Raw genomic sequence first — 16442 nt, 5'->3', positions numbered from 1 at the left:
GGCTGCATGGCCGGCCCAGAGAGCGGTGAGCGGTGCTGCATCCAGCTGGGGACAGTCACCAGTGCTGTCCCTCAGGGCTCTGTGCTGGGGCCAGCTCTGTTCAATGTTGTTACTGATGACATGGGTGAGGGGATTGAGTCTTTCATAAGCAAACTTCATAAATGAAGTAAATAAATTTCATCAGTAAATGTGCAGATGACACTAAGCTGGGAGTGTGTGTCCATCTGTTGGAAGGTAGGATGGCTCTGCAGGGAGACCTGGAATGGTTGGAGGGATGGGCAGAGTCCAATAAGATGAAGTTTAATAAATCCAAGTTCCGAGTCCTGAATTTTGGCCACAATAACCCCCTGCAACATTATAGGCTGGACAGTGCCCAGGCAGAAAGGGACCTGGGGGTACTGGTCGACAGCCAGCTGAACATGAGCCAGCAGTGTGCCCTGGTGGCCAAGAAGGCCAATGGCTCCTGGCCTGGATCAGCAATAGTGTGGCCAGCAGAACTAGGGAGGTCATTCTTCCCCTGTACTCGGCACTGGTGAGGCCACACCTCGAGTGCTGTGCCCAGCTCTGGCCCCTCATTTTGGGAAGGATGTTGAGACGCTTGAGCGCATCCAGAGGAGGCAACGAGGCTGGAGAGGGGCTTGGAACACAAGCCCTGTGGGGAACAACTGAGGGAGCTGGGATTGTTAACCTGGAGAAAGGAGACTCAGAGGTAACTTTATCACTCCCTACAGCTCCTGAAGGGTGGCTGTGCTCAGGTGAGGTTGGGCTCTGTCTCCAGGCAGCACTGACAGAACCAGAGGGCACAGCCTCAAGCTGCACCAAGGGAAATTTAAGTTGGATTGAGGAAAAAGTTTTTCACTGAAAGAGTGCTAAACTTCTGGAATGGCTGCCCGGGGAGGTGGTGGAGTCACCACCCCTGGATGTGTTTAACAAAGCCTGGATGTGGCACTGGGTGCCAGGGTTGAGTTGAGGTGTTGGGGCTGGGTTGGACTCGATGATCTTGAAAGTCTCTTCCAACCCGGTCATTCTGTGAGTCTGTGATTCTGTGGATATTTATTACAGCGCTGGACACATGGGGAGAACCTCCCAAAGCCATGTGCAAAAAGTCACAAACTCCTGCTCTCTATTTATCCAAAAAGGTTTTACATATTCAGATGGGTTCTATGATGCTTTTACATAAACATGAGCTCTCGCCTGTCACCACTGAGTCAGAGACGAGGGCAGTCGGATGACAGTAGAAGGCAAAGTGGCAAAAAGCCTCGTTTAGTTCAGCCTCCCTTCTTTTATAACTTAGTTTGCTACAGATGGACCTGATTGGTCATTTAATCAATACATTTCACATGACTGGCTAATTAACAATTTGTAAACAATCTTATGAGGAAAACAGAAAAACAGATTATTAGAAAAATACCACCTGCAGGTTGTTTTTAATATTTGGCTATCATTATTTATCTCCAGCTCCCTAAAGCTTTCCAGACTGATTCTGGGAAAACTTATCTAGCTTCTCTCTCTCTGACCAGGCTATCACATCCACACTCACCTCGTATTATAATTATCTGAATGTCCATTATGGCTGTGCAATTGTCCCCTTTAATTGGGTCAGTGGGCTTCTGAAGAGGAAGTAAGACCTCTTCCTCATGCTAAACTCTTCACCTGTGTCAAGCTGGTAGGGCTCCTTGGCCTGCTGGTCACATTCCAAACCTCCTCTCATTCTTACAACCCAGTGGTATTTATGGTTTCTACACTCTCACAATACTCCATATATCACCTGTCATTCCCAACCTTGTTTCAGTTATTAAATTAATTTCCTTGTTAAGTTCTCTATGATCTTTGCTAACTACATTTCCAACTCAGCCCCTTAATTCATTTAAGCTCTTAGTTGAAATATACATCTATTTTTCACTATCTCAGTTGCATTCCCAGCTCAACCCCTTGCCTCATAAAGACAGCTCTGGACACGCAGCCGCGGGTTCTCGTGGAGGGGGCTGACAGCTGGTGTGTGAGGCAGAGAGAGTCAGCTGGAGAAGAGGGTGCTAGGAGTCCCTTAAAGGAATGCTATCAAGGTCATGGACATGGAAACTGAAAAGAAGAAAAGATAAACGAGGGGGCCTGCAGTTGGCTGAAAGCAGCAGTGGAGAGCACTCTGTGCCAGTGAGCACTGTGCTGATTTCTTGTGGCCAATGAATAAATATCAGCCTTCTGAGAAGGTGTAACAGACAGCATGCTGTTAAACTAAACAGAGAGAAGCCTTCTGAAATGCTCTTCTGTGGATTGTGATGTCTCAACAGTGACAGGTTCTGACAGCACAAGGATTTGGGGTTATGGAAACACATCTGGGACAGCAGCAGTGCCACTGCTGCTGCACAGCTGGAAAACCAGTGAGGCACACCCTCCTCACCACTGACTTTTCACCCTGACTTCTGCTATCAAAGATCTTCTTCAGGCAGATTTCTCCCACCACACAGGACCTTTCTGAGTCTTTGCAGGTTCTAGGACCTAAAGAGGGCTCTGGGGCCCAGCTCAGGAGGGACCTGGAGCTGCTGGAGTGAGACCAGAGGAGGCACCAGAGATGCTCCAAGGGCTGGAGCCCCTCTGCTCTGGAGCCAGGCTGGGAGAGCTGGGGGTGCTCACCTGGAGAGGAGAAGGCTCCAGGGACACCTCAGAGCCCCTTGCAGGGCCTAAAGGGGCTCCAGGAGAGCTGAAGAGGGACTGGGGACAAGGGATGGAGGGACAGGACACAGGGAATGGCTTCCCACTGCCAGAGGGCAGGGATGGATGGGATATTGGCCAGGAATTGTTCCCTGGCAGGGTGGGCAGGCCCTGGCACAGGGTGCCCAGAGCAGCTGTGGCTGCCCCTGGATCCCTGGCAGTGCCCAAGGCCAGGCTGGGTGGGGCTGGGAGCACCCTGGCATAGTGGGAGGTGTCCCTGCCCATGGCAGGGGTGGCACTGGATGGGCTTTAAGGTCCCTCCCAAACCAAACCCATGTGTGATTCTATGAGTTATGATATAAAATAAAAGTGAAATTTGGAGAAAGCTCCTCTCTCTGTGTCTGAGGCATGCCACTCCCATTTTGGACACACTGCTAACCCATGCCACCCTGGGACACACCCCCATCCACTATGGACCAGGGGTGATATTATTACCAGGATCAAGGAAAGGATTATTATTGCAAACATTTCAGAGGAGATTTTATGTGTGGCAATTCAAAAGACAAGACAGGGAATTACAGGTTCATACTCTTGACTTAATCACCAATATTCAAAGCAAGCACCCAGCAACCAGGATCTGCTTTGCTTCAAAAATGCAACTGACTGTGGCCAGTTTTTAGGTACATCTGATTTTTGGACATTATTGACCACCCAGACAAAGCATTTTGAAGATAAATAAATTGAAGACTCAGCCAGAAGCAGAACTACAGACAAAGACCTTAGGATTCCAAGCACTGCCACAAGGGCACAATACCAGTCAGAGCTAATGGTGTTAAGTTTTAAACCCAGCTCATATCACATAGGAGTGTGGGGTTTGATCCTTATTTATCAGGATTAAGAGATAAAGCAAAGTACATAAATAAACAAAAAATGCAGCAATTGAGAACAGAAGGGGAAATACTGATCTCAGGCTTGAGAAGAAGCCAGAGCAAGTTCCTCCCAGCTGATGGCTATCAGGAACAAACCCATCAGGTAGACATTAATTCCAGAAAAAGCCAAAACACACTTGTTCCAACACATTAACTGTACTTCATTCCATACCCCTGCTATGATCCTAATGGTGCTGCAAGTCCTTCCTCTCCTTTTCTCCAGCGGAGATTGCATCATATGATTTTACAAATAACACATTTCAGGGACTCAGAGACAAGGCAGCAGAGCAGGCCAGAGCTCCAGCAGAGCAGCATCCATCTGACAAGGAAGAGAACACACTGGAGAACGCTCCGTGTGCAACAGCCCGTCCCACAGCGTGGGGGGGCAAGGATTTCTCACTCCCCAGCTCCAGCAGAGAGGAGCTCTGGCTCCAGCCTGGGAGAGGATGGGGTGTTTGGAAGGGCTCGCTCCTGGAGCTCTCCCCATTCTCCTGTGTGTGCTCTCCCAGCAACCAAAGCTGCTCCTGTTTGGAAAGCACAGCTGGAAGCCGAGATCCGAGCGAGCCCTGCTTATCCCACGAGGAAGCACCCAGCTTTCAGGCAGGTGTCCATGCACACCCCTGGGAGAACCAGAGGCACACTTGGCTGCTCAGATGTGCCTTAAGGAAGAAAAGGAACGATGTTTTGCCAATCCCACGTGATGCTGTAACACAGAGCTGGCCCAGCACGTCCTGCCTGGACAGCTGGGCTCAGTGGGAGCACTTCGGACTCGTCCCAGCTCCAGGGAGGTGTTCTGGAGGCCAGGCTTGGCCCCTCCTGTCAGACTGCCTTGGGAGTGAGCTGCCTGGCCTTCAGGAGAGCATGGAACACGTTTGGATCCACACCTTTCTGGGTTTGCCATATGTTTGCTTTCCCAACGCTCCTCTCCACCCCAGCTCCCACCAAGGAAAAGCAGGATCAGCACACGCTCCCTGCTAGGAGAGGAAGCCTCTTGCCAGAGCAAAGCACAGCTCAGGAATCAAATCAATCAGCAGTGCCTCAGCAGGAATTTCAGATGGAAAGACAGATTTCACAGGTCCTACCAAAACCATTTCCTGAGTATTACTTTTCAAAATCATGGTTTTGAGTAAAAGAAGGGCAGATTCAGGTGAAATTGGGAAATGGCTGTATTTAATTCAAGCAGTAACTGCTCCCTCTGGCCAGCAGCAGCCTGAGCTCCCATAGCAAGGTCCCTGTGTCATAAACACACTCCATAATGTGGCCATGGAAATTCCAGTCTCGCTCCACCTGTGGATGTCCAGCACCTTCCTGCAGCATCACAGGAGGATGTGACCTCTGAGATGCTCTGCTCCTGCCTCCTGGATGCCAAATTTACCTTCCCAGCTATTCATCCCCAACTCCTTGCTGTTCTAGTGACATCCAACCCCCTGAACTCAGCCAGTGCTAAAGCTGAAAACCCCTAAAGCTTTCTGGAGGGGAAGGGCACAGACACCCACTCTGCTATAAAGGGGAAGGATATCAACTCCAGCTCCTCTCCTGTCATCATGAAGGAGATCAAAACTGGAGGTAACTTTACTGGGGTGCTTTGGAAAATCAATTATCTGCTTTTAGAGGGAAGAAACCTCCCAGGGATTCAATTCCACTTGTCAAACTTCAGCTATTTCCTTTATCCTCCTTGCTGAGAAAGTGTGAGGCTTGCTCACACTCCCTATTCTCTGGGAAGGAAAAAAAAAAAGCTGTTTGACAAAATAATCATTTTTGCAAGCTGCTGCACTGGCGGGACAGAGGTCTGGGATTTGGCAGAGGGAAGTGCCCGCCTTCCAATCTGATCCCAGCACCAGAGCAGAGCACCACCTGCAGCCTGGTGCCCAGTGTGGAAAGGAGGAGGGAAGGAAGCAGGAGCCATTAGAGACTGGCTCCTGGCCATCCCACATCTCCTTTGGTGCACTGGATCAGACCCCACAAATGACTCGCCAAAAAAAGGAAATCTAAAAATTGGACTCAAAGGGTCTTTTTAAGCACTTTAATCCTTTTGCACTGCCTGTTCCCAGCGCGGCCATTCCTGGCAGCAGACACTGAGCTGGGAAAATCCTACTCCCCAAGCCAAGGAGTTAAAGAGAAAGCTGCTAATCAGCTAAATAGAAGCTGGAATCTGTTCATATGAAAGTCTCTTTTTTTCTCTGTCACCTGAGGGACATCACAGTGTTCCGAAATACACTTTTGACATCATTTGGCAGCCGGGCCCATCTCATCCTCCATGATTCATCCCTTAGGTTATTTTTTTAATATCAGAAAGTGAGCTTTTAAATGCCAAACTCATTTTGCGGGTGGCGGTGGGGAAGTGGAAGAGGTTCCAAGTGGTCTCGCTGGGCTGTGCACCAACTGCCTCCACCAAATGGCTCAGAAAGCTCCTCTTCCCATGGAGCTTCCCAGACAAAGCACACTGACAGCCACATCCAACTATTACCTAATAGTTTGTTCCTCAACTTCATGGAAACACAAGAGGAGAAAGCAATTCCAGTAGGGCCAGATGTAGGACAGGGAGCTGGAGATGGGAGACTGGAGATGGGGATCACCTACCTTCTGTCCTTGTTGCCTGCCACCAGCATGTTGGGGGGGCTGCTGTGGAGGTTGACACATGAGAAGTCACCTATGGAGTTGCCCACCTTGGTCACACACTGGTTTGTTTCCAGGTTGTAAAGGAGGATCTGGCAGAGAGGGAATAAAACACCACATAAATTCAGCAGGAGCACTACAACAACGTTTTGCTGCCCCACAAAAAGCAGAGTTGTGACCACCAGAGGTGTTCTGCAGGACTTGCTTCTTGATGTGTAAAACAGAACCAAGAGAAAGATGCACCCCTGTGAAGAAAGGCAATGACACCCTCAGAAATAAGGAATTCAGGTTTCCCAGTGGGATCCAGCAACAAGCAGGGATGCACCCCCAGAATGGCCAGGCACAGCTCTCAGGCAAACCACACAGGTGAAATCTTTGGGGTTTCAGGAAAAGCAAAGGGTTTCCTCATCAATTTTAGTGTTTGAGAGAGCAGTAAAAGCAAACAGCACCAGCCCTGAGGAGGTTTGGACAGCTGGACAGTGAGAGGCAGGTCCAGTCAAGTGCAGCAGGAACTGCAGGGCAGAGCTGAGCACAGCCCTGCTGAGAGCCTGGGTGCCCTCACACACACACACACACACACACACACACAAATGTCACATCTGAAGTGGCAGCTCAGATGGGAAAGGCAGAAAAACAACTCTGATTTTAGGCAGCATCTGAAATGATTCAACCAGAGCCTGGATGAGAAGCACGAGTTGTTCCCTGTCCGTTCCCACTCCTCTCCTCAATCAGTTTAATCACGTTTGCTGTCCTTCCTGTGGGCCAGATCAGATCTGTCTGCTTGGGCCTTTCAATTTAGGAGAACAAGTATTTTTAGAAACAGAAAAATGCACTGGTCAAAGCCCAGTGGAGCTCAGTGCTGCACCTGGCCTTATATAACTTCATAAACATGATTAAATTTCATGGTGATGCTTGTTTAAATGAAAAGAAACCTTGTGACATGAGAAGAGTTAATGGCATTTAAAACATCAGAAAAACCCCACAGCTTCCATGGCAACATCAGCATGGCCATGTCAATGTCACATCAATACTCTTTACTTCTAATTTGCTGATTATAGCCACGTGCAGCTCAATAAGTATTGCACTATCTGGATGTATTATTTCAACATTTGCCAGAACAGCAGCACTGATGCTGCCTGGCCTTTTATTTCCTATCTGTGCCATTTCAGAGATCTGAAAGGTGAATTAAGAGAGCAGGAGAGGATCATTTTGTGATGGAGGCCTTTGGGCAACCAAAGTAAAGCTTTAAACATCTCGAGGACCAGGGCAAAGAGAGACAGAATTTGCAGGTTTCCTCCACCTGCCATTCTCCCAGGCAAATTCAGACCTATTTCAGCTCCCTATTAGGATCAACACATCCAACTTCCTTAGGTGTTCCTAAGATTTATAATCTCCCAATTAATTCTTTGTGGAGCTGTCTCAAACAACATGACATTTTTCATCCTTAAGACCCCAAAAAACAAAGCAAAGATGACCTTTGTTGGAAAACCTAGGACATAAAAGTTAAATTTAAATAAAAATTAATTTAAACTTCCACTCCAAGGAAAAAGCTGCTACAAATTCATGGAAATGTTAGTGTTTGAGGCAAAAACCAGTTTACAGCCTGTTCTCACTTCAGCCCAGCTCCCAACAGCTCAGTAACCAAACCCACAGATAATGATGTTCTGGCAAAGGCACCTCGAAGGGTTCTCAGTGCAAAGGAAATTAATATCTGTGCCTGGCAACCCAAACTTCTCCTTGGAAAGTTTGGAACAAAAGACAAAGGCAATAAACTGCTGAATTCAGCTTAAGAAAGAACGGACAGGGTCAGGAGCAATGCATTCCAGCTCCCAGTTGGGCCCTTCCCAGCTGGATGTTAAAACTCCAGAGGGGAGAGGGCCAAAAGCTGCTTTCTTAAAAGTCCCCTGGGGCTGATTCTTGCAGTGAACATCCATAAACTATTAATTTATCTAAATGACCAGAGCTCCCATCTCTGCTATAAACATAGGATACATACTTGAACATCCAGCCATGGCCATGAAAGGCTGGAATGAAAAATCGCTTCCATGGAGCACTGGAAGATTCCCATGCAACATTTTCCATTTTACATTTGCTCTGCCTGCAGCCCTGTGGCAAAGCTCACAGGTAACAGCAGCTGGAAAAAAGACTTTATTTCTCCTCACATAACTTGTAGGTGGCCAGCAATTTAAAGTGGTTGCATCTAAGAATCTGTAAAAAAAAATATAAGGGTTCACACCCACAGAAATGGAAGAAAAGCTTATATCATCTTCTCCTACCCCTTCAATTCCTTCTCATGCCCATCTCTATTATTTTAAAGACTGGTTATTTTAACCAGCAATAACAAGATTGATGGTTAAAATAAAATTTCTTTTTAATTTTATCATGCATAAATGTCTTTCTAACCAATTAGTCCCATCATTGGAAGAGTCTCTGTGATTTTCAGTATCCAGGTTTTGCCTACCTTGAAATTCAACCTGTCTGGAGCAGATCCATGACCTGCAAATGAATTTCAAACCCTTATCCTGGCCAATTGATAAGTAAAGAAGCTAAAAGCACTCAGAATGCTTAAGTCTGAATAATAATTTCCTGGAGACAGGGATTTAAAAGCACATTGATGACAATTCTGAAGTTGCTGGAACACCTCTGATGAGCTCTCCTGTAATATCCCAAGGCAAGAAGGATTTTCCTTACAAAGGCCAAGGAGAGAGAATGGAAATACCTGGTCAACAGGGACTTGAAATAAGGGCCTGTGTGTTAAAGGGCAGATAAAGCATAAGATCTCTGGGAGGTTTATAATCCTATAATGCACACTGCAAAGGGATTACCCTTTTAAAGGTATTTATAATCCTATAATGGACACCCAAGCCCAGTGACCTAATAGGTACTGAACTGAGGGAAGTGAACCAGGAGCATTTGGGTGTGAAATGAAGAACCCTGGGATAACACACTAATGAGCAGCCCTGGCCCCTCTGGGACCTCAGGCAGGAAAAGCATTAAAGACCCCGTGCAGGCAGCACCGGGATCCAACGCCCCAAATAAAAAGTGTCACCTATTAACATTGGCCAAATGAAAAGTCCAAGTTGTTGGCCAAGAGCCAGGCAATCTCCCTGAATGCTTAATAATTCAACAAGCCAGGAATAGCCAGAGCACCTCCAGCATTCTGTTTAGTTAAAGACCACAGAGATTAGCAAACACATTATCCATCTCCGAGGCGATCCTTTCCCTGTTACAAGTCCCTTAACGACCTTTACCATCCCTCCCTCTCTCTCTCTCTCTTTTAATAAGGCTGAGCAAATGGGACTTCATTTCAGCCCACTGCCACAGACTGGGGGGATTAATTATTCATGCCCATAGTCTCCCCTTTGTTAAGGCAGTGCATTAGACTAATTCCCCTCTTTACTGGGTGACTTGGGCACGGCTCAGCCTGTGGCCGCTCCTCCGGGAGGGACACGCCGGGAACTCGGCAAAAGCACGAGCCCAGGCACAGGAAAAAAGGCAAAGTTACTGTTCTGCACAGAATTGCAGAGTGGTGGGGACAGGGAACTCTCTTTAAATGCTGTCCAAGAACTCGTGAAAGATGCCTGAAATGAATTCCCAAAGAATTAAAGGCTCTGGAGCCAGAAGAGCTGAGCTGTGAGCTTTGTTACTTCTCGCTGCTAAGTGAGGTCAAGCGTGGTCGATGCACTCTGCTGGAGACACTTCCAAGAAAAACCAAGGAACTGAAGGAAACGCTGCTGATGGAACTCTTCCATGCGTGGCCAAAACCCCAGCAGGTGTTTTGGGATGCTGTGTTGTTGGAGATGTCTCTTTTGGACAGAACATTAAAACAACAAATCCCTGAGCACTTGTTATCAAAGAGCCTGTGGTACTTTCAACAAGAGCTGGGGTGTCCATCCCACTGTCCTGGATGGCAGCCAGCACACGCCTGCTCTGGGAAGAGCTGCTTTCCCTTTCCCTTTCCCTTTCCAGCCCATTCCTTCCTCCTGTCCACAAGAACAGCGTGGGGCAGTTGGAGACCAAGCTGTGTCTCAGAACTGGCTGAATCCCTCTGTGTGTTGATTCTTATTATTCTTATTCTCTGAATTTGGGTCTTATTTAGATGCAGTATTGGAGGGAGGACCATAAATATCAGCAAAAAGCACATTGTAAAACCACATTCAAACCCTATATCCTTCTCCTCACTGAGCAGCACACAGGATCCATTACAGAAGCACTTTTTCAGAAAGAACCATCCAGGATTGAGGTTTCTGTCATTTCAAGTGAAATAGAACCACCCTGAGTTGCTCAGAGTGGCAGAGGATCAAGCAGCAAGCCTGAGAACAGAATTTACATTTATTTTCAGATTATGTTTCTCCCCTTTGCTTCTGTCCAGCCCTCTGCCAATTGGAAAAAACATTGCCTGAATACACACAAATATTGCCAATGAAAAGGGGTTGTGAAATTCCAAGTCCACCATAAATAAAAAGGGATCTGGTTTCTGCTCAGGTCAAACCCATCCAATCCAGAGGGTACCTACAAAATATGCATTTGTGGGGGAACTCATCAAATTAAACACAACATATGGTACACACTGCTGCAAGTTGGGATTTTATTTCTAAAGTGATGTGGAAAACAAGAATATTTTTAAAGTTTACAAGCCCCAGGGGCACAGTTTCCCAGTGCAAATGTATTGGATTGCCTACTGTAAATATGGCACATAACACTGCAACAACAACAAAAACAATCTGACTGTTAACAAATGCAAGGTCAGCACGCTGATACTTGTGCACACAGATAAGTGTTCTGGCTCCATAAATTTCAAGATGAGCTAAGATTTAAAAGGAGTAGCTGAAGGAGACAGACAGACAATCAGAGAGGAAGAAAAAGAGTAAATCAAACACAAAGCAGCCAGTTAAAAAAATAAATAAATAAAAAAGCAGTTAATATCCATGAATAATGGATGTTTGATTTAAAAGCAGTTTACTCCAATATGATGTAATTTTTGACAATCAGCCAGAGAGACTATTTTTCAAGTTCTTGCCAGATATAAGTCATTGTGGGGAGCTGGAAACTCGAGTGCTTCTCTGAGCATGTGGAAAATTGACTTTCATGCCATCCTAAAGGTGACTTTTCCTGGCAGACGCATGCGCCGGGCGATGCCTGAAAACCCAAAAGCAGCACAGCTCCCAGCAAATCCAGCTTGAAAAGCAGCTCCCTGCTCCTCCCCATGCAACACCTGCTGCACAAGTCACACACTGAGCTAAAGACAAGAGGAGTTTGCTTTTCCCTTTGAAGTTTCTCTGTGCCTGGAGTTGCAGAGTGAGGCTTCAGGCTGGTGGCAAGAAGGGGAGCCAAGCGCTGCGCTGGCGCTGCCAACGCACCTGCAGCCCTGGGCACTGCCAGCCCCCGGGGCTCTGCCAGCCTGGGATGGGCTGGGATGTGGGCAGATGTCTGCTAGGACTGGAATGGGGTCACCAGGCTCGTTTGACTCGTGGCTGGAGCCTGGCCTAAGAGCTCCAGGGCCCGTGGGGAGGATGCTGCGTTTACCCACCGAGCCACCCACACACTCAAAAAACCCCTCTGGCCCAGGGACAGGTGTTCCCTAACCTGAGGGAAACCTTCACCCATGGAAAAGGGAGGCAAAGTGAACCTTAAAAGCTGAATTAAATCCCTTGGTTTCATCACCTGGAATATTCATGGCACATCCTAGCAGCTGTATTTTCCAAACCTGTCAGCCCATTCCAAACTCAGCCATCATGCCAATTTTGAGGCACTCACACGACAGCACAAACAGGGGGAAAAAAGCAGAATGTCCTTAATGTCAGCTAATAGAAAGGGATGGATTTATTTATTATTTATTTAATCTTTTATTTATTTCAACTTGCAAAATTATTCCTGGTCACTTAGAGCGTTTGATCAAGAAATCATGCAAAATGTAGGCAAGGAAAAGTTCTGGACTCTGTGCTGGTCTCTTTTGCTGGTAATAGTTCAGTTCCTCAGAGAGCTCTGCCTCTCTGACGTGCTACTAAAGAACTTATAAACAAAAAGGTATTTAAAACACCTTTCAACACCTCCAAAGATCTGCTAACACCCTGCAGCTCCTCAAAGAGAGACATTTGGGCAAGTTCCGTCTGTTCAGACACCTGCAATCCCTGCCCTTCTACTGGTATGAAAACAAGGGTTCATAAAGATGAATTTGTTGAAAACTGGGCTCTTTACAAGGGTCATGGACACCAACAGAAGTGAAAAACCCCACATTTTTTAAACAAGAAAAACTAAGATTAAAAAAATGGAAGTCTTTGGAACTCCATGAGAACTGGAGACATTTGACACCAGAAAAGACAATGCAGCTTCTCAGTTAGACGGATTTTTAGTTAAAGTAAGGTGTAAATAAGTTGTAAAAGCTCACATAAAGCAGCCATGAATTAAATATATCATCCAAAAATGACTGTAAAGTATGAAACTCAATGTCAAGGAGTATTTACTGTTGTCCAGAGCAGCTGTGGCTGCCCCTGGATCCCTGGCAGTGCCCAAGGCCAGGCTGGACAGGGCTTGGAGCAGCCTGGGACAGTGGGAGGTGTCCCTGCCCATGGCAGGGGGTGGCACTGGATGGGCTTTAAGATCCCTTCCAACCCAAACCACTCAGGGATTCTGTGATTTAAAATTTGTTTTCACTCACTGTCGCTGGTTAATTTCACACTCACATTTCCGAGCAGCTGAAGAATTGCATGGAAACATGAAATCTAGGAGCAAACCCAGGCAGTGTTTCAATGGCTGCTGAGAGGAGCCAGGTGAGGTTGAACACCTTTCCTCAAGCACAAGCCAATCAGCAGCTCCAAAGAGCTGCAAAAGCAACAGCATGAACAAGCAGCACCTGAGAGAGCTGATCTCAGCACATCCAGCCTTCTGCCTTGGAGCTGGAAGCTGTAAAATCATCCCTTCCCTCCCCTCTTCCCCATCCACCAGCCCCGGAATCAGGCTCACGTTTTGTGCACAAAGCAACCAAACCCACACCTGAACTGTACCTGACAATATCTGTAATAAAAATCCTCATGCATGCTGTATGAAGCTTCTTTGGTAGAAAAACCCCCAAATCCTCCTTTGTTCATTGTCTCATATCCCCAAGAACTACTGAACGTGTTAAAAATACTGAACAGAATTTGAAATACAGGAGAAAGTTGTGGTTTAGGATTTTTCCCCTCATCTCAGGAGAACAAACACCTCTAAATTCCATAGAAATAATCCACAAAGCTCACCTGAGCTATAGTAGGAGACCAGACTTACCTGACAGCAGATTCAGGGAAGGCTATAAAGGCACCAGCTATGAGAAAAGCTCCAGATTGCATCTGAAACCAGATGAACTCAAGCCTAACATTCATCCTGCTGCCTCCTTATGAGGTTTAGAGCCTGACATGAAGAGGACCAAAGCCAGTCTGTGGATTTAATCTACCCCATGGTGTTTAAACCCAAAATTCCCACAGGTGAATGCCCAGCCTTGGTGGTGCTGCAGCAGCTCTGTGACCATGGGGCTCCCAGCTGCCTGCCACAGGGGATGTGTCACTGGCCTGACAGCATCCATCCCTCAAGGAATGTCCCCTGGATGCCCTGGGAATAAGGATTTCCCCCATGGGTCATTACCTGGCCTATGTAATTAGCCCTAGACAAGCCTAGATGGGAACACAGGTCTCAGAATTTGGACTTGAAGAGATTTCATGTTGAGTTAACAGAGCTGAAACAACAAAATCTTTCAGAGCTTAACTTCAACAAAGAGTTCCAGGAGCACTAAAGCAGAAGAACTTTCAAGAAACAGCATCACATTTAGGTTGTCTGGTGCTACTAAAGTGCAAGCTGAACTTCTCAGGGATGAAGCATTTCTGCTCTCCCCTCCCTCCTGCACGGGTGTCTCTCATCTGACAGGAGCCAAGTCTAGGCCACGGATTTGATGTTTTCCTCCTCTCCAACATAAAAGTTCTCACAAAATTTATGCCTCAGATCTCAGCTCTGCTGTCAAACATGGATAAAATTAGAAAATGATTAAAAAAAAAATAGAGGGAGGGAGGAAAAAGATGGTTTCCCTTAAGTGTTTTCATCAGGAAGCAGGTTACTAGGCAGGGATTGCCAGAAGGAAAATAATAACCCAGAGGAAAACAAAGAAAACCCCAAAGTGGGGAGGAACACAGGCAGCAGCCAACGGGGCTGGAACCCTCCAGGATTCCATTTCCAGGCCGGGGAGCTCTCCCAAAGCCACACTGTCACCGTGTGCCCAGCGTAATCAGCCGCTGCACAGTCCCTTCACGTCTGCGCGAGGCCGCTCATTATCATAATAGACATCAGTAATTAATTTCCGGCGTGATGTCAGCTGCAGCAGCAGTGCCAAGGCAGTGTCCTTGTCACACCCCCGGCCGTCTGGGCCCATCTCCCTGATTAGGATGCACCAGGCTTAATACAATCTGCCAGCAAGAGCCAGGCAGCTCAGGACTAAATTAGGAAAGATGTCCGGCTTTGCTGAGCGGCATTCGGGGCCTAGGAGGGTTTCTCTGTTCTTTATGAGGCACAAAAGTGATCACTGGGGTAATGCCCCCAAATGAGGCAATTTTACCTCCTGACCTCCCACCTCTGGAGGGAAAAGAGCTGGATTAGGACAGCAAAGGAATGAATAAAGTCAGCACTGCTCGCAGCATCTCAGCCCTCGAGGTATTTATGGTGAACACGGGGTTTAAGGGGAATGAGATGCAGCTGGACACATTTATCCCTTACAGAGGAAATCCTAAATAAAGCTTTCCCATTCCAGTCACTTGCCAAGGGAAATCCTGCATTTTTACACTCCAGACCACAGTGGTCTGCAGTGGGTGCTCCACTCCTGCTCCCTCCTCCAGCTGCCTGAAGCCCCCTCCTTCCCTCACTGCTGACAGCCTCAGTGTAACACAAAAATGGAACGAAACCAGGGCGTGGAAAAGGGAGGCAAGGGGCAGGAAAGAGACAGGAACTCTTCCCAAGGCATCTGGAAACACCACAATCTCTTCACAGTTTGGCCAAATACTCAAGATCACAGCAGAAAAAGCACCCTCCTCCTAAGGGTGCTCATTTGCCTGACACTGCTGAGGATCCCTCACCAGAGAGGCTGAGGGATGGTTTGGGATTTTGGGTTCTTTACTGGGGTTTTTAGGTGGGTTTTTTGAGATGAGTTCCCCCTGATGCCATTGATGCAGCATAGATTGAGCTGGGCCTTGCTGAGGAGCAGAGGATGCAAAAGTGAACCCAGCTGGCTGAATGTCAGATTATGCTTTTCTCTGACCTAGAGATGGGGCAACTGAGCAGTGTTTTAAAAACTTCTATTCCATTTTTAGTCTCATGTGAAGGGTGAGGCAATACAGGTATTATAATTTACACTATCACAATTAGAAGCTAATTATTTCTTAATTACAATACAGTATAAGTGTTTTTTACTTATTTTTACCACACTATGCTGTAAATGTCTTAAAACCGATCATATAAAAATTACTCTTCATAAGTCTTAATACAATATATTTTTCATAATTCTATTTCTCTAAAGTATCTAATCTTATTTATCAAACCATCCTTTGAAACTTGTTTCTAGATCTATTTATCTCTCAACAATATCTATCTTATTCCATAGTATTTCTAAGTCAATATTTCCTATCTCAAAGTTTAAATACAGATACATACTATGTAAACCTTGTGTCAAAACTTTAAAAATTCTCTTCAAATTCATTTCCCACAGCTGAACAATAACCCCTCACTTCAGCCCACAGAAGAAGACAAAGCAGCATCAGACTATTACATTGAATTGTCTTCTCTCTACTCTCAAAAGCTGGAGAGCAGGGAAAGAAGTCCTCAGCATGAACTCTTTTTTCCTTAATTACAAAGGTATAAAAATCTTCTCAGAAAATAATGACAATACCTGGTTGGGCTCGTTCAATAACCAGCCAAAGGTTTTGATGCCAAAGGCTGCCTCGTGAGCAGCCACATCGAGGCAGGTGACAGGCTGACCATAGACAGAGTGCAGAATTCTGCCAGGATCTTCTGCTTTCAGGAGATAGACAATGTCCTCTGCAGCTGCCACTGCCACTGGGCTCCCCGTGACATCTGGAACCAGATTAAGGAAGTTGACCTAAAAAGAGCAGACTTTTTATTTTATTTTTTATTTTAATTTATTCTAATACAGTCAAAAATTCTTTTGCATCACTAATGCCACATGCTGAACTGAACAAACTACTCATGTGTGTCCTGAATCATCTCAGTTATGGA

The 16442-nt window shown here is 46.5% G+C and overlaps 1 protein-coding gene across 1 annotated transcript in view; it reads right to left on the bottom strand.

The window, feature by feature from the left end:
* FBXW8 (F-box and WD repeat domain containing 8) overlaps nucleotides 1-16442 on the bottom strand; it is a 57290-nt gene that overhangs the window by 5083 nt on the left and 35765 nt on the right. Inside the window, exons 7-8 of the mRNA XM_053994145.1 lie at nucleotides 16096-16305; nucleotides 6159-6286 (exon numbers count right to left, since the gene is read on the bottom strand). Of these exons, the coding sequence (XP_053850120.1) occupies nucleotides 6159-6286; nucleotides 16096-16305 (338 nt within the window). The remainder of the gene's footprint in view (nucleotides 1-6158; nucleotides 6287-16095; nucleotides 16306-16442) is intronic.

Source organism: Vidua macroura, chromosome 18 (assembly GCF_024509145.1).
Source record: "Vidua macroura isolate BioBank_ID:100142 chromosome 18, ASM2450914v1, whole genome shotgun sequence".
NCBI classification, from domain to species: domain Eukaryota; kingdom Metazoa; phylum Chordata; class Aves; order Passeriformes; family Viduidae; genus Vidua; species Vidua macroura.
This window is presented reverse-complemented; position numbering and strand designations above follow the sequence as displayed.